General features: G+C 47.9%; 2 protein-coding genes across 2 annotated transcripts in view; one reads left to right on the plus strand and one right to left on the minus strand.

Moving 5' to 3' along the window:
- The first annotated feature begins 4882 nt into the window (after positions 1-4882).
- fbxl9 (F-box and leucine rich repeat protein) lies at positions 4883-12612 on the plus strand. Its single transcript, XM_064337350.1, has 7 exons — positions 4883-5915; positions 6336-6437; positions 6852-7838; positions 8532-8750; positions 9246-9458; positions 9742-9959; positions 11175-12612. Exons 1-7 carry the CDS (start codon positions 5862-5864, stop codon positions 11341-11343), a joined length of 1962 nt encoding a protein of 653 aa, XP_064193420.1. The 5' UTR covers positions 4883-5861; the 3' UTR covers positions 11344-12612.
- A 720-nt stretch (positions 12613-13332) lies between these two features.
- The window catches only part of elmo3 (engulfment and cell motility 3), a 37903-nt gene continuing 29677 nt past the window's right edge, over positions 13333-21558 (minus strand). The window contains 6 exon segments of the mRNA XM_064337351.1: positions 13333-17248; positions 17761-17841; positions 18188-18267; positions 18543-18652; positions 19415-19516; positions 21209-21372. Of these exon segments, the coding sequence (XP_064193421.1) occupies positions 17036-17248; positions 17761-17841; positions 18188-18267; positions 18543-18652; positions 19415-19516; positions 21209-21372 (750 nt within the window). The 3' untranslated portion in view covers positions 13333-17035.

Genomic DNA, 21558 nt, shown 5'->3' on the forward strand with positions numbered 1-21558 from the left:
GCTACTCAGAGCTATAGTGCCCTAAGAAGAGCGTGTGTACTTAGCGCAGCATTTCTTCTCTTAACTTTTAGTTTAAATTGCCTTTTATTTGTCTCCTTCGAGGGAATGTTTCTTCCTGTACGAAAACATTGGTGAGTTTCTGAAAATTGTATCTCTCTATCAGAACGCACTACCATTTACACATCTATTTTTATGCATATAGAACATTCGTATTTATTTATAATTTTAATTTATTTTGCAACTACATTGCCATGCTTTTCAGCAACATACAAAATCAAGTACTGTTGTATTTTCTGTTAGTTTAAATCACTTTTTTTGTATCCCATGATTCCATCTCTAATGTTATGATAATAGACATGTATGCTTAAAATCCCAATTTATATTGCAATAGCATTCACGCATTCATGATGTAATTTTTTTAATATATCTGTACAATTTTTGTGTTGGCATTGTCTTGCAACCGTATTTACAGTCCTATACTCCGATAACAGAGTGGAAGTCTTCACGCACCCACGGACATGTCTCAGTCATTACTTTAGATACATAGAACTTTTCAATGGAATGTATGTATTTTAGTTTTGTTCATATATATTTGTGATGATAATTATGGGAACCAGTGCAATCAGACATTCTTTTATTACATTTAATGTGAGAACCAAAATGAATGAAATATTATTTTAAAAATGTGTCATTGTTCATAATAAATGTAAACACTATCCTCTGTCTCAGACTTCATAATCCTCATGTACACCAGGGAAACTTAATTGATGGGATGCTATTCATTTGTTATGTGTGTTGCTTTGTTTCTTTTCCTTAAAATAAAATATTTTCAAAACATTAAAAAAATGTTCATGTTCTCAGTCTTCCCAGTAAATTTTCATTTATTTAATGCACAAGGAGCTGGCTGTGTTGTATGTAAAATGTGGGTTTATAAAACAGTCAGAGGGGATAATATGTTAAATACAAGAAAAAGATAGCAGTTTTGCTCATGTTAGCTAGTTAGATACTTGGATGCACAACATCAGCTTTCTGATGGTTACTGCATGATGGCCACTGTACTCACCTGTTACCTTCAAAGGCAGAGCGCAAGTGTTAAATTATCTCCATGACAACAAAGCTAATACTGAGAGGCTGATACATTAGAGAGGCTGTAGTCGCTAACACCTTTGACCACAGGATGTATTATGTAATGTTCTGCCACTAGAGGGCAATAAGTGAATGATCAGTGGGTTCTGCATATAAGCGTCTGGTCCTCCATGAGCTGGTGCGACTGTAGGGTCTGCAAGGTAATGAGAATAATCCTCGCGCTAGACTCTTTTATTCATTAAAATTACAATGTCACAGTGCCACCTCGTGCCTCAGTTTAACGTCTCAGCTGAATGTCAGAAGCTCCTACAGCACAGTACAGCACTGAATTTATATGTTTCACTGGAGGGAAGAGCGCCCCCTCCTGGCTCACCGACACCTCTTTTAGCAGTAATTCATTGGCTGGTAAAAGAATTTAAATGAATTGCACAGAACCATGTTTGCAAATTTCTTGTAAGCTTTTGGTCCACTGTCAGGTTTTTGCATGACATGACTGTAATAACTTTGGAAGTGAAGCAGATCTGTGATTTGCCTGCAGTGTGTCCATATAACGCAGCACAGAGGGCCACTTTGGACAGAAACGACCCAGCAGAGCAGAGAGAAAGAGGCACTGCACCATGCATTGTGTTGTCATGGAGACCGTTTTCACCTTCCTCTTCATCGCGGGGCTCTGTGAAGGGGCCACAGTCCTGCTCAGGGAGCATTTTTATGTGAGAGAATTTAAGAATTGGTTTGAAGCGTCGCAGCACTGCCAAGCGCAGTACACTGACCTTTCTAATGTGCTGACCGAGGATGACGTGGAACAGGTTATGAACTCTGTTCCTGATAGTGGCACAACCTCGGCTTGGATTGGTCTGAGACGGCCCAAAGATAGACAGTGGAGGTGGAGAGGAGACATAGCGTTAGATTTTGAAAAATGGGCATCTGGCGAGCCAGATTCTGATGACACACATAACTGTGTTTTTGCGAGGGACGGTCGCTGGCACAACACAAGATGTTCTGACGACTTACACTTCTATTGCTTTAAGGCATATAACAGGAAGTTGACTCTGGTGCAGCAGAAGATGACATGGGAAAACGCTCTGGTTTACTGCAGGAGTAAGCACACCGACCTCTCCAGCCTGCTCTCAAACTACACTGCTGAGAAGGTTATAAGCAGCACAGGAGCCACAACTGACTTTGTTTGGACAGGCGTGCGTTTCCTGATGGGCAAGTGGTTTTGGGTGAACGGAGAAGCTATCGGGCTCGAGATAAACTGGAAATATCCACAGAATTCCGCGTGTCCGAGTGCTACACGCCGCTGTGGAGCCCTGTCAGTTCAGAGAAGTTTTGTAGCATGCCTTGTGATGAGAGCTCACTTCATCTGCTACTCAGAGCTATATGCCTAAGAAGAGCGTGTACTAGCCAGTTTCTCTCAACTTTAGTTAAATGCCTTTTATTTGTCTCCTTCGAGGGAATGTTTCTTCCTGTACGAAAACATTGGTGAGTTTCTGAAAATTGTATCTCTCTATCAGAACGCACTAACATTTACACATTCATTTTTTATGCATATAGTACATTAATATTTCTTTATAATTTTAATTTATTTTACAACTACATTGCCATGCTTTTCAGCAATATACAAAACCTAGTACTGTTGTATTTTCTGTTAGTTTAAATCACTTTTTTTTGTATCCCATGATTCCATCTCTAATGTTTGCGTTGTTGTTCGTGTTATGTTAATCATTTAACCCAGTCAAGTTGAATATGCGGTTGTTCCCTGACTTGGACCTGCTTTCTCTAGGGTTTCGTCATACTGTCTGTTATGTTATGCACTTTGTTGTACGTCGCTCTGGATAAGAGCGTCTGCCAAATGCCTGTAATGTAATAATGTAATGTTATGATAATACAGACATGTATGCTTAAAATCTCAATTTATAGTGTAATAGCATTCACGCATTCATGATGTAATTTTTTTTATATATCTGTACAATTTTGGGTTGGCATTGTCTTGCAACCGTATTTACAGTCCTATACTCCGATAACAGAGTGGAAGTCTTCACGCACCCACGGACATGTCTCAGTCAATACTTTAGATACATAGAACTTTTCAATGGAATGTATGTATTTTAGTTTTGTTCATATATATTTGTGATGATAATTATGGGAACCAATGCAATCAGATTTATTTTACTGACATGGTGATCTTCATATTGTTTTCAACCATCTCAATAAAAAAAAATCCCATATTGAACATACCTCCAAGGATTCAGAATCGGGTTTATGGATAGAATTATGGTTAGGGTTAGGAGAATGTTCTACGGGCTAAGGTTTCAGGATGATTAGGATTATGTTAAATAGTAGGGTTGTTTTAATCTTTCATTTTGGATGATCTGAATTTTTAGGATTCTGTTCAGAGCTAGAAATGAAGAAAATACATATTAAGGCGACTCCTAGGGCTAAATTTTGGTCAGGGTTAGGTAACAGAAAACATAAATATTGGGTTTTGTTTCAGAGCTAGAGTGAAGTTAATGCAAGGGATAATCTAGGGAGATAATCAAGGGATAATCAAGATTTTGGACGTCTCAAATTTATTTTCCATACAATGATGTAAGATATATTTCTACCATTTTTTTTTTTTGAAATAACTTTGTATAACAACTGACTGCAAAGAAATGTTCTTCTTTGATTTTATTCATTTTATTTAGTCTGTTATTCATCCATCTTACTAGAAAATTATATATTTAATAAGTCTCATGTCTCAAAATAGGGTTGAGGGTAAGAATTGAGATTTGTTTTAGTAGGATTAGGAATTCACTCAATGTTTTGTTGTTAAGGCAGGATTAAGCATATGTTTAGGGTCAGGCTAAGGGTTATTTTTTGGATGGGGATTGTGTAGTTCCTAATTTTTTTAACATCTCTGAATGACGTTTTTTCAGTGAAATGTACTTTTCATAATAAATGACTTCAAACAATTTCCTTGGATGAGTTTAGTATATATTTCATCCATCCTATTGCATGTGTTTCAGGCTCAAGAGACTGCTTCAACCTCGGTCACATAACCTGATCAAACTGGAATAAACCGGTTTCCTTGGCTCCACATATAGCTTGCACAGATTATGCACCTCTTCAAACCAAAAAAAAAAAAAAAACAATTCTCCAAGGATAACACTTGAGAACTTCGAAATTGGTTGAACCTTGGGAGTACCTAGTCTCCAATACTAAAATTAGTTGCCACCTCCATACCAACAAGCTATTTGGAAGGCTTGAGAAGTCTACTGTCATCAATAAAACCAATCCTTCCAATGTAACACTTGTTGAACATCTGAATTTTTGTCTCATCTGACCATACAGCCTAATTGTAATCAGAGGTGGATTCGTTGTAAGAAAGAGTTACAGTCATACAGAAAAAAATGAATCCCTGTGAAGTATGATGGTGGACATTTTATGGGCCAGTTGTGCTTCCTATAGGGACCTGGTTGGGATACTTGGCATCATGGACTTGAGTGTGACTTAATGCCAAAATTTGGCTGCACATTATCAGCTTTTATTTAAGGCCATTTCTAAACATCATGGTTTCACCCTGTAGAAATCACAGCACTTTTTATAAATAGCCCCCCATTTCAGGGCGTCATAATGTTTGGGACAAATAGCACAGGTGTTTCTGATTAGTCAGGTGAGTTCAGCTGCTTCCTTAGCGCAGGTATAAGAGAGCTTTCAATAGGCGTATCTAGTTTTTATTCTGGCCTTTTGATTGACTTTGATGAATGATTAAGAATTAAGACTACACGTCCCAGCAGACTATGCGTGTATTTTTATGTGACGTCGCGATAAGCCAGAACTCCAGGAGGTTTAGTCAAAGGTGGCAATATAAATTTGTATTGCCTTTGTTGGTGTCGTTAATTTTAATGATTCTCTTTTATGAAACTAAAATAATTTTTTTAATGCCAATATGAATACATTACAGTGCAGTTGCAGCTACATGCTAGCACGTTTATTTGCTGGTAGCGCAGGGAAATGTTGCAACGTGAACAAATGTATTCCAATTTATTGAATACAATTTATGTCAAGGCAACCATACGAACATGTGTTTTTTAATTAAATATGCTAGTGGAAGCACAGAATAGAGTATAGTGTCATATAAAAGTAAAACGCACACGACTCAGTATCACGTATGCGTTGTCATCAGAACATTTCCATAACCACCAAGCCATTTTTAATCGGTCATTTAAAAATGTACTTGTTTACTCAAAAATGGTCAGTTGCTCGTCTCAGCACCGCCTCTCTGACAGTAGCCTACAGGAAGAACACCTCTAGACTAATCGGCTAAACTTGTTAACGTTTGGTAGATGGCAAGCTAGCTAGTAGGGGTTTACGTAGTCTAACGTTCATGGACAGGATAGAAACCGGGACAGTACACTAAACGCACATTATAATGACCGGCAACATCGATGGATTTATTTTGCGAAAGGTCGTAACGTCGTCACGATGAAGAAAGGGCTGTAGCGTTAGAACGTCTGCTAGCTACTGTAGCTTGCAGTCGCGGAACAGAAACAGCTAGACTGCGCTAGTCTACCTCACTAGCTGGCTAGCTAGTCTAGCTAGACTAAGTCAACAGTATTGCTAGCAACTGGATTCTGTTTTATTTGCTTGTTAACCTTAGACTAACACATTCGCTGGCATTTCTGTCGTCAGTTAACATGTCGCTATCCGTTTAATTAGCTGCCTAGATCCATCATCTAGGTACGTAGCTAGTTAGCAGTAGCACCAACTTTCAGATGTACAGATAGATTTTTATGCGTATTGCTAACGTTGTAGTAACCATGGAGACGCCCGATTTACCTGTTGAGGTAAGTTAAGAAACTAATTGACATCCGACTGGCTGCTCATAACTGCAAGTGTTCTGCTGTTCGCTGCCAAAATTAGGACAATTGTTTATGTAGCTATAACAAGTGTTCATTTATTTACAACGAAATAATATGTCTTAAAGTATTTGCATGATGGATTGCAGCTTATGATACATCAAGTAACGGAATATGTGGCTTCCAAATTCATTGTATCTAGCTGCTTCATAGATAGAGCAGAGGGTCTGTTAAATTGAAAGTTATCAGCAATCGTGAGCGTTGCAAGTAAATGTAAAACCGATATGGTAAAACGTCCAGACCCTTAAATGAAGATCTTGAGCCCAAGAACACGATCACATTTCTGTGTTTGTTTACTGCTTCAGAATATGTCACGTTAATTAACATATAACCTTAAACCTCGGGCAGATAATTACGTACATTCTGAGTTTCCTGCAAGTTCCAGACCGAAAAGAGGCCTCCATGGTTTGCAGAAGTTGGTACATTGCTAGCCAAGACTACCAGTTCCAGGTAACGCTGTTATAAATGGTGGACTACCAGTTCCTCCCTTTGTACTGGATGCATGGTCTACTCTAATCTGGATTTTGAGGCCCGCGGACTGCTGGGTTTTATTCTCCTCCAATAAGGGACCAATTTAATTGGAATTTCAGTTAGCCAGTTAGTGATATCAATCAATTAACTATCTGATATAAAAGGAGAAACCAGCAGTGTACACTACTGGGCCCAAAGACTGGATTTCAGTGACCCTGGTTAATTCAGTAACCCTCAGATTGGATTTATCCATATCTGTCCATTACATTTCTCCATTACACTATTTGTAAATGTTGTTGGTGCTATTATAGGAGAATGTCACCTTCTGAGATTATCCGGGGCTGCACAGTGCTCAGATGTGTACAGTACGTGTTGTTTCGCACCCCGTTGTAGAAGAACGTCACATTCAGGATTCCGGCGTCGTGCTCTTCCATGGACGTGATCCGTGGGCTGGGCCGGCGGCCCCGCTGCGGCCTGGTCATCAGCCACCTGGACGGCTCCAGGGCGTCGCGGGAGGTGCTGGCGGAGGTGGGGGCGTGCCTGGGCCCCCGTCTGGAGAGCCTGTCCCTGCCGGGGAGCAGCGTGAGCGAGGCGTCCCTGCTGGGCCTGCTGCCCCGCCTCACCGCGCTGCGCCGGCTGTGCCTGCGCGGCACCGACAGCCTCTTCATGTCCGGCGCCTTCCTGTCCCGGGACGAGAGCCGGCGGCAGGTGCGGGCGGCGCTGGCGCGGCTGGAGGAGCTGGACCTCTCGGACCTGCGCTACCTGTCCGACCTGACCTTCGACCGGCTCACCGGCTGCACGCCGCGGCTCCGCCGCCTGGCGCTGGCCGGCTGCCACGTGGCCTTCGAGTTCGACCCGTACCGCGGGCGCCCGGCGGGGCACCAGTCCTCGGCGCTGCTGTCGCTGCGGAGCGTGCGGGCGCTGCTGCAGGCGCAGGCCGCCACCCTGCGGGCGCTGGACCTGAGCGGGACCGGCGTCATGCCCGAGTCGCTCTGCTCGCTGGCCCGCGTGGACGGGCTCCGCCTCCTGGACCTGCGGCTCCGGGGCTGCAGGGAGGTGACGGACCGCGCGGTGGAGGCCCTGTGCCGCCACCAGCCCGCGCTGCGCACCCTGGACCTGGGCGCCTGCACCGAGCTCACCAGCAGGGCGGTGCTGGCCGTGGCGGCGGGCCTGGAGGACCTGCAGCACCTCCACCTGTCCCGCCTCGGCAGGCTGACGGACAGGGGGCAGGCGGAGCTGGCGGGGCTGAGGGACCTGCAGACGCTGGACCTCTCCGAGTGCCTCCACGTGAGCGGGACGGAGCTGGTGAAGGGGCTGTCCCGGCCGCAGGGCGGGGCACGCCTGGCCTCACTCAACCTCCGCGGCTGCGCCTACGTCAAGGTCAGTCGCTGGGAGCGAGCGCTCGAGGGCGCCCCCTGTGGGCGTCAGAGAAGAACGAGCGTGCACGTGTGCCTCATGCATGCTAGAGAAGAACGAGCGTGCACGTGTGCCTCATGCATGCTAGAAAAGAACAAGCGTGCACGTGTGCCTCATGCATGCTAGAGAAGAACAAGCGTGCACGTGTGCCTCATGCATGCTAGAGAAGAACAAGCGTGCATGTGTGCCTCATGCATGCTAGAAAACAACGAGCGTGCATGTGTGCCTCATGCATGCTAGAGAAGAACGAGCGTGCACGTGTGCCTCATGCATGCTAGATAAGAACGAGCGTGCACGTGTGCTTCATGCATGCTAGAGAAGAACGAGCGTGCACGTGTGCCTCATGCATGCTAGATAAGAACGAGCATGCGCGTGTGCCTCATGCATGCTAGATAAGAACGAGCGTGCACGTGTGCCTTGTACACCTTTGTCAGGAATGGGCATGTGAGCTGCTAGTGCACGAAGATCCACCTGCAACAGGGACAAGAGTATAACAGTCAACACACAAACCTCCAGGGTTTTGGGTTCAGTTTCATTTCAGTGTTTGAATTACGGACTGTTGAGGCAAATTGGAGGCGTCGTCTTTTTTGCATGTGCAGTTCATAGGTTCCTTTTTCCAGTAAAACAAAAAAAAATATGTCCTCTCTTTTTTTTTAGGACCTGACTGTGTTCTCATTGGCCCAGCTGCTGGGCCCCAGTCTTCGTGTGCTCGACCTCACTTCCTGTCCGTACCTGACGGACCTGAGCGTGCGCGCCATCGCCACCTACCTGCCCGGTCTGGTGGTGCTTCGACTGGGCTGGTGCAAGGAGATCACGGACTGGGGCATGCTGGGAATGGTGGAGCCCACCAAAGAATTCAACCCTGAAAAAGAGATGGTGAGAAAGAAAGGGGTGGGCTGGGAAGGCTCTAGTAAACATCAAACGCAACACGTCTGCTTACCTGTGCAGGTAGATCCGTGTGTCCTTTAGTGAGCCCTGTAATTGGTATAGCTGCACTGTGCTGCCAGTTACTCACCCCCGCTACAGCTGAAATGTTTTGGTACGCTCCAATCGGTGAGTCGTTAATAGCCCCACCCACATGATCCCTCCCACAATCTCTGCTGTTCCAGCGCTGATGCTAAAATGGCTTTGAGAGCTTTATTATCTGAACTTTGCATGTTTTTATCTGAACCATCTGTACAATGAATGTTTAAAAGTGTAAATGGACTTTGTTTTATTTTTAAAAAGAATTTTAGAAGTACCTGCTAATTACCAACACTGGGGTAAAGTTGGATTGTTTTGCGAAAATGGATTGTACCAAGTGTCTCCTGGCACAGGGGTGTTAAGGGCCCCTGAGAGACGGTGTAATGGGCTGTAACCGCGTCTCTCCAGGAGGACAAGGGCCCCAGCTTCACCCGCACGTTCGGGAACATGGGGTTCTTCCGCCCCCCGCGCATGCCGTTCGAGGAGAAGCCGCGGCTGGTGACGGAGGAGGACCTGGGCACGTTTCGGGGGCAGGAGGGGGCGTCCCTGCTGGCCCTCGGGGGGCTCCAGGAGCTGGACCTGTCCGCCTGCTGCAAGCTGACGGATAGCAGCATCACTCAGGTAAGGTCCTGGAAGGTGCTTCCATTCCCGACTCTCCCCTTTTTCTTTTTGAAGTGTTCGCCGCACATTTTGGCGCTCAGGTATATACCCGTCGACTGGCCGGAGACTACACTCACCTGGTGGAGCAGACTACACCAGGTGACCAGGCGACTCCTGGCGGGTTGCCTGGGTAACGGCCTGAGGCGACGGCATCTCGCCGTGTGAGAGGCGACTCCTGGCGGGTTGCCTGGGTAACGGCGGCGGCGGCGGTAACGCGGGTGACCGCCCTCTCTCGGTGACACAGGTGCTGCGTTTCCCGGACCTGCGGAGGCTGTCGCTCGCCATGCTGCCCGAGATCGGCGACGAGAGCCTGGCGTCGGTGGCGTGGCACTGCCGCGGCCTCGCCAGCATGTCCCTGTCCCACTGCCCGCGCATCAGCGACCTGGGCGTGGCCCGCGCCGCCCCGCACCTGCACCGCCTGCGCCACCTGCAGCTGGCCTGCTGCGGCCTGCTGACCGACAGGTGAGACGGGCGGGCGGGTGGAGAGAGGGGAGGGGAGGGGCGGGAGGGAGGACGGGCGGGACGGGGAGAGAGGAGCGGGGAGGGGCGAGGGAAGGAGGGGCAGGACAGGAGGGCGGGGGGGCGGGAGGGGAGGGGCGGGAGGAGAGGGGAGGGGCAGGACAGGGAGGGGAGGGGCGGGGTGCGGAGGGGAGGAGAGGAGCGGGGAGGGGTGGGAGGGGAGGGGCAGGGAGGAGAGGGGAGGGGCAGGACAGGGAGGGGAGGGGCGGGTACGGAGGGGGAAAGGGGGAAGGGAGGGAGCGCAGGGAGGAGAGGGGAGGGGCAGGACAGGGAGGGGAGGGGTGGGGTACGGAGGGGAGGAAAGGGGCGGGAAGGGGAGGGGAGGCGCAGGGCTCGCCGGCGTGAACCAAGCAGACTTTTGAACGCTGTGATTTAATATTTACTCTCTTATATACTTCATCTCCATTGTATCTGGGCTGAAAGTACTGGCTTAATCTGTGTTGCTGTGGAACTGGTATAAACCAGAATAGAAGGACCACAGCTCAGTCCCTTCCCCAATGCAGGCCCACTGGTAGATCTCGTTACCCCTCCATAGTTGCAAGAGTGACAAGGTTCAAACATGTTTTTATCCGTTTAGTTTTTGTAACCTTAGCCTGCTAGCTTAGCGTGTACACTTGGCTAGTTGCTACTTTTCAAAGAGAACCGATAATGAGTTCTTTAGAAAAAGCCCCTTCACACACTGCAAAGTGAATTCTATTCTGTTCCAAATTAATAAAAAAACCGTGTGGAGTGAGAAGGGAGAAGGTTGGAGCGGCTCACAGGAGAGACGGGTTCTATCAGAGCAGTGCGAGCGCTCATGCGCATACTGTACCCTCACTGGAGTCAGAGGGACAGAGGAATGGTTGAGAGAGTTCCTAATTATCGAATGGGACACCCTTTAACACTAAATGCTGGACACGTCAGTTTTTCAACTGCTGTTTAATCTCTGGGTACTTAATCTCTGGGTATTTTTTTGTCAGTGTCTTGTTTATCGTAGATCTTCAATTGATGACTTTTTTACAGTCTGATAGACGCAGTATATAGTCTCTGTTTTGGTGTGTTATATGTTATATTCTGTATGGGTATTTAGATGTGTTTGCATGTATACAGGTCTTCACAGCGCCGTGTGTTCCATCTTCTCTCTCTGACCCCTGACCTCTGACCCCCCCCGCCCCCCAGGTCCCTGGCTGTCCTTGCTCAGAACTGCAAGAACCTACAAACTCTGGACGTTTCCATGTGCAAAGGCATCACCATAGCGGCAGTGGACCTCCTCCAATCGCAGCTGCCCTTCCTGGAGAACGTCCACTGCAACTCTGTGGGCGGCGGCGAGATGAACTTCACATTTTGACGACGTGCCACGTCTGGATGAGAGGACGGCATCGCAGGTGTCACTGCAAAAAAAAAAAAAAAACAAGATCAGGTTAAAACCTAGTATATGGCTGGACCGAACCAGCCGACGTCACAGACATGCGCGGTCTAACTTTATCACTCACTCACGATGTCACAGACATTCGCATTTTTAGAGCTGGCCCCGCTGTTGCGGTCCAGCCAAAAGCAGATTTGTAGCTTTAAGGAATGGTATTTCTGCAAACACTCCACAGCAGTGCTGGATGGGAGTTGTAGTCCAGTGATCGGGGGAAAAAAAATCACTCAACCTGGAAAAGCAGTCTCCTTTAATCATTGTGCGTAGGAATCTCAAGGATGACAAAGTAATTTCAAGCAATTGTGTCACGCTAAATGTTTTATGAATGTATAGCAAGGATTTCAGTTGGGTACCAGGCCACTGGCACTTTGTGTTCACTGAAAATGTGTCCTGAAACAACTAGGGTGTTCCGTAGCACCCTTGAAACTACCTCCTGACATACCTGGGCTGTACCTGTGTGGTGGGGGAACCCCTGAGGGGCTGCGTAGCGCTGGGCCTGTCCTGCACACACCCCGCCCCTCCCCCCACCCCCAGACAGGTGCTCAGGTGGAGCTCTGGCATGGTCACGCTTCCTCAGGTACGGGGGCGGGGTCATCGTTCGGGCCACGCCCTCTCCACACCTGCAGTACTGACCGCACGGTCAGTGCATTTCCACATTGCCACAGGTTTGTGTGTCGGAAGTCTATGCCAAGTTATATGCGGGTAGGGGTAAAACAACACTGACAGTGTGCTTTTGACTTTGGTTTCCCAACCTCTGTTGGAGTTGATTTAACACTGGGCATTTTGCAATGTGACAGTCATGCTGAGCATGATATCAGCTGTCCATATCTGTCTATTGTGGGGCAGTGTGGATGAAGAAAATGTCCTAGTTAACACAGAAATGACTGGGGCGAGCTGTGCATCAAACTGGTCATTTTCAGACACGTGGAAGTGGGTGATTGGGTAATTTAATGGGACTAAAGCAATTACAGATGCATAAAATATTACATGAAATAATATTTAATAAATTAAAAACTTAATTTGAATGAATTAAAAAATGTAAGTTTGTTTTGTTATTCTCTCCGTTCGTAAAAACGTGTAGACAGTACCCAGCACTCAGGCCTGGTCTCAAGGTTCCCTACCTGTACTGTCGGTCCTGGTCAGACAGTAGACAGACATGGGGATTTGCCAGAAGCGTCAGTCAAATGACTAAATTGCAAATTGTACTAAATTGCGGGGGGGGGGGGGCGGAAATTGCTAATACGAGGGCAAGGTGCATTTAGCTGCACGTGATTTCCATCTATGGAAAGCTTCGTGTTCCAGCTCTCATAAGGCAGCAGGCACCCCACCCCTCCTGCTAAACTAGCCCATCAATAAAAGGTCATAAAGACACGTGATGCGAAGCAACGATGTGGCCTTTGCCCCCAAAGTAGATAGCCGCACTTCCTCATTCACCTTTACACGCACACTTTTCCGTGCGAGTGTCTTGGCCCTTTTTATTGGGGTAGGGCTGCTTCTTGAAATTTGAAAACCAGGCAGTTCAGTACATTGTAGACTGCGGTAACCACGGTGACGGAATATTCCGTCTTTCCTTTGCTTTCCTTAAAAGATAGTGCCATATTTTTTTACCCACTTTCAATAGAGTTTTTATTCAGTTTTGAAAATGGAGTTTCTTTCACTGTCTTACTGCCATATCCAGATCCACCCTTTAAAAAAAAATAAAATAAAATAATTCTCACCATGATTTAACAGTGTAGTACTGGAGCAACTTGTTGCACACATCTGGAGAACTGAAGGACTCCCAAGAGGTGGAACATGCATGTACGCTTGCACACACCCACACACACACACACTTAAACATACTTTCAATTCCACCAGACCATTACAGCATAATCTCCCCTGCTATTATAAAACAAACCCACAAAGACAACTGTCAACAAGAAAAAGGGAAACCGATTTATTAATTTTTCTTTCATTTTAATACATGGATACCTTAAAGAAAAAAAAATCTGATGGATGTTGATTCTGAAGTTTGCGTTTAATTAATTTAGAAACAAATGTGATCTCGTCAACAGTCCTAGATTAATCTCTCCATCTCTCACTCCTGCTAACAGTGATTACAGTGCTAAAGCAATAAGACATATCCAGTTCTCCCATGATGCAGTGATGGCAATGGAAGCCTTAAAGGGACAGTTCACTTACTGGGATTCTTAAAAATATCTCTTTAATTTTAGTCTATGTTTTTGATTGGCCCCCAGACGGTTTTTGTGAGCAATGAATGACATTTTAGATGTTCGGAGAAGTTTCTGACTACCGACCAGACCTCGTAGATCAGGCATCCCATAATGCCCTTCTGCCAGCCATCGGAAGGCTGGCCGGTTGTCGGAACATCGACATTTAGTCAAAAAACATACACTACTAAAGCAATAAATATCAAAATAATATATTTTAAAAATGTAAAAAAATACGATTTAAATAAAACCCAGAAAGTGAACCATCTCTTTAAAGAAAAGTTTTGAGCACAGGGCAGACACAACCTGCAGTGGTTAATCATTTCCATTTTGATTTGCCAGTAAAAACTGGCACAAATGACAATTTGGGTAGATTAGAATGTGTAAATGTTCCCAAGTGCACTGCACTGGACAGGACTGGTTTGCTGCATGTGGGGATGGTCGTTTCAATCCCTCGATTGCATGGACGCACACCAGCAGTCTTTCAGCAGAAAGCCAGATTAATATACATACAACAACTACTTGGTGTGTTCATGTACAGAAAATACATGTTTATTTTCCATTGTCTTGCTAGTGTCTGATTGTCTGATTAAAGGGGAAGGTACAGCAATTCCTGATGTTTCCCAGGTGGATAATAACTCCAGTACTCCAATAGGGCCAATACTGAAACCTTGAAATGCTGAAAAAACTGATGTAGGAATGGTATTAACCGGGTCAGGCCCTGCTGCTCACACAGCTCTGCTGCATGCTGTACATATGCAGTGAGCAGAAGTGTTTTCATTGCAGTCGGAACTCAGAACGTCGTTGGAAAGGTTAAGCATGTCGTTCACTTTAAAAGAGCTAGCAGGAAAGCAGACGCTAATGAATTTATTAGCCGTTGGCCACTGTGCAGCATTGCGAGGCAACATGGCTGCGTTGCGCTCGAGCCATAGAAACAAAGCAAATATGAAAGACGGCCTCCGCTCCTCGAGCAACTTCTGGCCTGGGCCTGGATCATTCCGGAACGTTGGGCGTGAATCCGTTCCGGAACGTTGGGCGTAGATCGTTCCGGAACGTTGGGCGTGAATCCGTTCTGGAACGTTGTCAGAAAATGGTACAGTAGGTACAGAACAAAAATAACTTGTGGCGAATCCAGAGATTCTATATCTGTGCTCCCAGCTGTGCTGCAGTGTTGCCCCTAGTTACCGGCTCCTCTGTCTCCAGGCTTCCGGGGGGGCCTACCCGCTTGTTCCCGTGCTGTCCAGGCCCTCCACAGGCATCCTGGGTAAACACTACATGGCGGCCCTGTTTCGATTCTGTAGTGTTCCAGTGTGGTTCGGACAGGGGGCTGCCATTGGTGTGCACACAGATTAAACACTCACATTGCAACGACTGCACAACTCGATCCACGACAGCTCTCCCTGACCGACTGCCACTGTCCTCTGAAAGAAAACCTGTTGTCTATAAAACAGCCATTTGGCATTTGTTTTTTTTTTTTTTGACTGTTAAATTTCACTGAACAACCATTACTGATGCACATTCCATTCCAGATTTCAACAGAACACCGATCACTCTACGTTACTGGAAACGTAATACTTTTTTTTTTTTAAAAAGTGCGGTTCGCCCTGAACAGTTTTACACACGGGCATCCCCACCCGCGTTGGAGGACCCAGCTCCAGGGCATGTCCCACAGGTCTGCTTCCTGTGGCCGTACGCGCCGTCTCTTGGCCTTCGCTATTCAAACTTGGTTTTATTTGATGCTAAAGCCACTGTTGTCATGCCAACAGTGATGACCAATCATTTCAGATGTATCTTCACAGTGGAATGAAGGAGATTTATTTGATGTTTGTGGGACTTGCTGGAAACACACACTTAAGTACCGTGCACAAATCTACATACAGGTACCACATTCGAGGACAGAACTTCAGAGTACTGCTTGTGTGTGTGTGTGTGTGTGTGTGTACCAGTGAGTGATTGTATACCTGCGTCTGCTTGTGTCTATTTGTGTGATTTTGTGTGATTCTGGACGATAAACCTCCTCCAAGATATGCACAGGTAAACTGCCACCTTTGAGATACATCTATGTGTAGTGACACATATTGCACAAAATTAGATCCATATTCAAGATTGTTCAAGCACAAATGAAATTCGCTCTACGCCCCACACTGCATACAAACCTACTGTAATGCTTTGTCCACTACGTACCGCACATATACAGTAGAACTCATCTCATTTGCTATGGCCTCTTATATCTACGACAACCAGACCAATCAGGAGTCTAAGATTCAAACTACTGTAATGTACAAAATTACACTGCATCGCTGATTCACTCAGGGTGAATTCACTCAGGGTCATCACTGATTCCTTTTACAGTGAGTGAATACTTTGGGACGAGCCAAAATGAGTAAGTAATGCTCATGTGGTTCAAATTGTGTAAGACAAAAAGATCTCATGAACAGTACCTTTTCGTTTGTCAAAGAAATACCAGAAATGAGCCAAGCACACAATACCCTCCAGGTTTTTAGTGGAATTCTGCTCATGTTATTTATCATTGTTGGGAAAGCAGGGCTTTCTTTTTTCTTTTCTTTTTTTACGTACCACACTCTGCATTTTGAAGCTTTCTGCGGGGGAGAAAGTGCACCTTAGGGCAAGAACCTAAGTGAAAGAGGATGGGGGGGGGGGGGGTCTCTCTGTACCGTCCTGTACCGTCGAGCGCTGGCACTGTACAGAATGTCTCCATGTTGGACCCTAGCAGACCAGAAGTTCCGTAAGACAGACCGCAGAGGCAGAAAACTTTTCCCCTTCTCCTTTTGCTTCCTCAAGTCTTCCAAAAACAGCAGGAGTGCGGCTCAGGGTGATGACATCACACAGCGCAAGCCTTGTACCACCGTATTCCAAAAAAAAAAAAATATATATATATATTTGAATTTAACTGAAAGCAGAAGTGAATCGCACCCAAAGGAGGGAGAGGTAGCGGGAAGTAGAGAGGCAAAAAAAAAGAAAAAAAAAAGTGTTCACTGGACTCATTATTGGGTCCTCCACCTCCAGACTGGAACGTAATCCTCGGGTCCAGAACTCAGTCATACGAAAAGACAAATAAAAAAAAAACATCCTGGCATCTTTGAGGCTCCCGGAGACTCCACCACTCCAAAAGCCACGCCCAACTACCCAGGCTTTTTTTTTTTTTTTTAATTTTAAACAGTCATATATCTGTTCATATGAAACACCCATATACCCTACCACAAGAACAGCCTCCCCAAAGCAAAAGACCCCTCTTCAATGAAGCCACACCCACTCCAATGACCACGCCCCCCTCCTTCCCTCCCCTCACCCCACCTATGGCCACTCGTCATGTTCTTTGTCAGTGCCATGCCAACTCATCTCGAGCACTGTCAGTCACACATAACTCCGCCCCGACTTCCATGGCCCTACTGTTCCGTCTGGCTGAAGTCGTAGCAGAAGTTGAAGTTGCTGGGGGGTTTGGGAATAGGGGGCGCCCTCTCCGGGATGGGGACGTTCTCCAGGTCCAGGAGGCGGAGCTTGATCTCCATGGAGAGCAGGATCTCCAGCTCGCTGCGCATGCTCTCGCTGGACATCTCCCGCCCAAGGAGAACGCTCAGCCCATCCGTCCACAGACAGAACTGAGAGAGAGAGAGAGAGGGAGGGAGAGGGAGGAGAGGGAGGGAGGGAGGAGAGAGGAGAGAGAGAGAGAGAGGGAGGGAGAGGAGAGAGAGGTGAGGAGGGAGGGAGGGAGGGAGGGGAGAGAGAGAGGAGGAGGAAGGGGAGAGGGGAGAGAGGGAGAGGGAGGGAGAGGAGGGAGTAGAGAGAGGGAGGAGGGAGAGAGGAGGGAGGAGAGAGAGGAGAGGAAGGGGAGAAGATGGGAGAGAGGAGGAGGAGGGAGGGAGAGGGGAGAGAGGGGAGGAGAGAGAGGAGGAGAGAAGAGAGAGAGAGTTATTCAGAAAGGTATATAGAGTAGGCATGCACATACACACGACACAATGTACACACCTACACTCATGTCATAAATACACACACACACACACATAAACAAGCTCACATGCTCACGCGCACACACACACAAGCACGCATACACGCACCCAGGCGCACACAGACACGTGCACTGGACTGCAATGGGCGGGAGGGGGAGACTCACGTCAGTCCTGGAGGACGCGATGAAGTTGAGGTTGTACTCTTCCACGTCGTACGTGATGCTGAAGGCCAGGTCCAGCACTTCCTGAGGGAAACACTCGAGTGTGAGAGACACTGCAGCTGCGTGATGTCATTTACATTTCAATAGCGTAGCAGACACTCTCACACACAGCCATGTGCACAGACCACATTTGTACATACCATTTGTTTATTCAGCTGGATAGTTTTACTGATCAAGTGGTTAAGTACCTAGTGCACACGTGTGTGTGCGTGTATGCATGTGTACATGCGTGTCATGCACGTCCAGGTGCACATGTGAGTGCGTGTGCGTGTGTGTACGTGTGCGTGCGTGTGTGTGTGTGTGTGTGTGTGTGTGTGTGCGTGCGTGAGTGTCTGTGTGTGTGTGTGTGTGCGCGTGCACAGAGACTCACTTTATTCTGCTTTCCCTTGTTCTCTTTCATGTGCGGACAGTCCTTCCCTGTCAGTAGTGCTTTGATGTCAGACACAGGAACTGAGGAAGAGAAAAGCAAGAACGAGGGAAAGGAGAGGGAGTCAGGAACTGAGAGAGGAGAACAGCATGACAGCCTAACAGCTAACAGTTTTAGACAGGAGTAGCCAACCCTAGCCACGGAGTTCCACAGATGCTTCTGGTTCTCATTCTGTAAACTACGGCTTTGTTACTTCATTGGAATAATTAAGAGGCTAAATTAATGCAGCGCGGTTAAACTCAAGCTCTGTGGCTTCCCAAACACAGAGACAGTAGAGATTCTGACTCCGCCCACTCACTCTTCTCCTGAAGGGTCTCGATAGGGGGCGTGTCCGTGTCCTCCTCAACGTCGCCGTAGTGCAGGACCTTGTGATTGGGCGAGAGCCGGCAGTACCACAGCTTATCTGAAACAGCCAATAGCGAGCCTGTGACGATGTGTGTGTGGTGGGGGGGGGGGGGCACGCCCACCTCCTCCGGGCAAAAATCCCGAAAATATTTCATACAGGGACGCAAGAACAGTTTTCAGCTGTCAATCATAAGCCCGTAAACGAATTCAGCTAATATCCCACGTTGTGTGAATAACTGCAGCAACTAATTAATTCATTAAGAGGGTGGCCTGAAATCTGGAAAACAAATACAGCCCTCCTGTCCCACCCCGATCCAGGAGACGTCAGGTTTAGAATCGAGAGAGGGGTTTAGGTCAAGCACTGTCAGTATCTAGCCGGCACTGCTCATTGGCTGTGCCCCAGCCCCGCCTCCTCCAACCAGCTTTACGCACGCATGGTGACAACCATGCACTAAACTGAGATAGGTGTGCCCAGACTGCTGGGAGGAGCATTGTGCCAACCCGCTCCTTTGCATCATGGGATACGGCGAACGCGAGCGGACTGCGCAGCTCGCACTTCACCGCGTCTCTCCGTTCAGCACGCGGCCGTCGCCGTGCGTTTTCCGGAAGCAAGGCCGTTATCCCCTGTGGAGCCCGGTCGCCGTGACAACAGCAGCCCCTGGCAACACAGCTGCTGCACGCTAAACAGCGCTCGGTTCAGAGCACACAGTCAGCCGCGCTAGCAACCCGCCCCTCGCTCTCTGCAGTAATAGCACCAGAACAGGGCGCCTGCAGGTGGAGGGTTGTTGGGTGGGGGGGTGGGGGGGTGGCTGAGGAGGCACCAGCCGGCGCCGGCGACTTACGGAACAGGCGCCGTGGCACAGGCGGTTCAGCCTCTGCTGCCGAATCAGCTCCAGCAGCTCCGGCTTCAGACGCTCCTTCAGCTCTCTGCAGGGACAGACACAGACACAGACACAGGGACAGATACAGGGACAGACACAGGGACAGACACACAGACACACAGGGACAGGGACAGACACAGACACAGGGACAGGGACAGACACAAGGACAGACACAGACACAGGACAGACAGACACACAGACACAGGGACAGACACAGGGACAGACAGACACACAGATACAGGGACACAGACACACAGACACAAGGACAGACCCAGGGACAGACAGACACAGGGACAGACACACCGACACAGGACAGACAGACAGACAGGGACACAGACACAGGACAGACAGACACACAGACACAGGGCAGACAGACACACAGACACAGGGCAGACACACAGACACACAGATGGGGACAGACACAGGCACACACACAGACACAGGGACAGACAAACAGAAACGGGAACAGACACACAGACACAGTGTCAGACACACAGCTCTCCAATGCTCCACTGTAGACAAACACAGCTCTCCCACACACTCGGCATCATGAAAACACATAAAATTTCACTGACAACAACAGGCTATTTAATCCATGCTTTCCGAATCTGGCTGTCAACACTCTAAGGACCCATTTCCACTCTAAGTCCTGCCAGCCTGGTGTATTAATGCATTACTGCACCATTACTCTCCAGAAAGCTGACAGAACTGAATTTAAGAATAGTAATACACTTTCACAACATTCATAATGCCAGCCTGATAAGATGAAACCACATGAACTAATATGACTTGTAATTCACGCTGCTTCCTACTACTACTACTACTAAGAATAAGAATAAGAAGAAGAAGAAGAAGTAGAAGAAAAACATAGTGATATCAAATTGAAGAAGAAGAAGAAGAAGGACAGAGTGATCTGCAATTGCACACCAGCAGACAGAAACACAGCTTGGAGCTGCTGCTCTCTATTAAACCCCCTCAGTAGCAGTACCGTGCTCTTGTGCCACAGAGACTGAGAGCAGAGAGAACACGCTGTGAGTGAAAACTATTCTCTCTGCTGTCCGGGGGGGCCCAAGAAGACCAGGGGAGCGGAGCTCTTAAATGTCAGCGTGGGGCGGAGGAAGACAGCGGGGTGGGGGGGGGGGGCGAGGCGATTCGCGCTGGCATCCCGCGTGATGCATTATTGATAAATGTCACCAGCGTTCCTCTGCTCTAGGCACACCCACTTTCTCACTGCCCTGTCACTTTTCAGGTGCCCCCCCCCCCTCCCCGACCACCCCGGGGTCCCCGGCCCCTCCCCCCGCTAACCGGCGCAGTGTCGCGCGCACTAGTGAAATTCCACCGCGTCATGTGACCGGGACCGCCATGCATGCTGGGAAGGGTAAACGGGGGCCTGGCTGTTTAGTGACAAACACAGAGACGCAGAGAGCAGCCCCACCTTAAATTCCATAGGGGTGAGGTAAGCATCGAACCCGTGACCTTTCAGACAACGGGATGCCCTGGCTGTCACATCAGAGCTTGAATCCATTTAACTTCAGTCCGGTCAGGAATTTAACCGAAAGCCTATTTGTCAATTTTAAAACGCCAATAATGTCCTATGAGTATTTTCAAATAATGAACTGAATTTCATTTCATTTCCTGAATGCCTGTACTCGGGGGAACAGCTAAGCTTTTCACCACACGGCGGCAGGTCTTCCCGTGATTGGCGGACGCGCGGGGGTCGAAGGTCAGCAGGACTCACAGGACGGGCGGGGCGAGGGTCTCCTCCTGGTGCAGCCGCTCGGTCTGCCGCAGTTTGAGGATCTCGCTGTAGTTGAGCGCGTTCACCTTGTTCTTGAACAGCTCCAGGGAGGTGGGCTTGGTGGACAGGGTCCGCGTGATCTGCTCCCGAACCACCTGCATCACCTGCGTCAAAAGTGGGCGGAGAGAACGTCAGCAGGGGAGGGGGAGGAGGCGGGGCCAACGCACCTTACAACGCACCCGGAGGAGAGAGGGGGGCGTGGCCAAACGTCACTGACTGACAGGAGAAAAAGGGGGTGGTAGGGTTCAGGTCTAGGTGCAGCATCAGTGGTTACACTAGGAGTAAGCAGG

The sequence above is a fragment of the Anguilla rostrata genome, chromosome 5, assembly GCF_018555375.3.
Source record: "Anguilla rostrata isolate EN2019 chromosome 5, ASM1855537v3, whole genome shotgun sequence".
NCBI classification, from domain to species: Eukaryota; Metazoa; Chordata; class Actinopteri; order Anguilliformes; family Anguillidae; genus Anguilla; species Anguilla rostrata.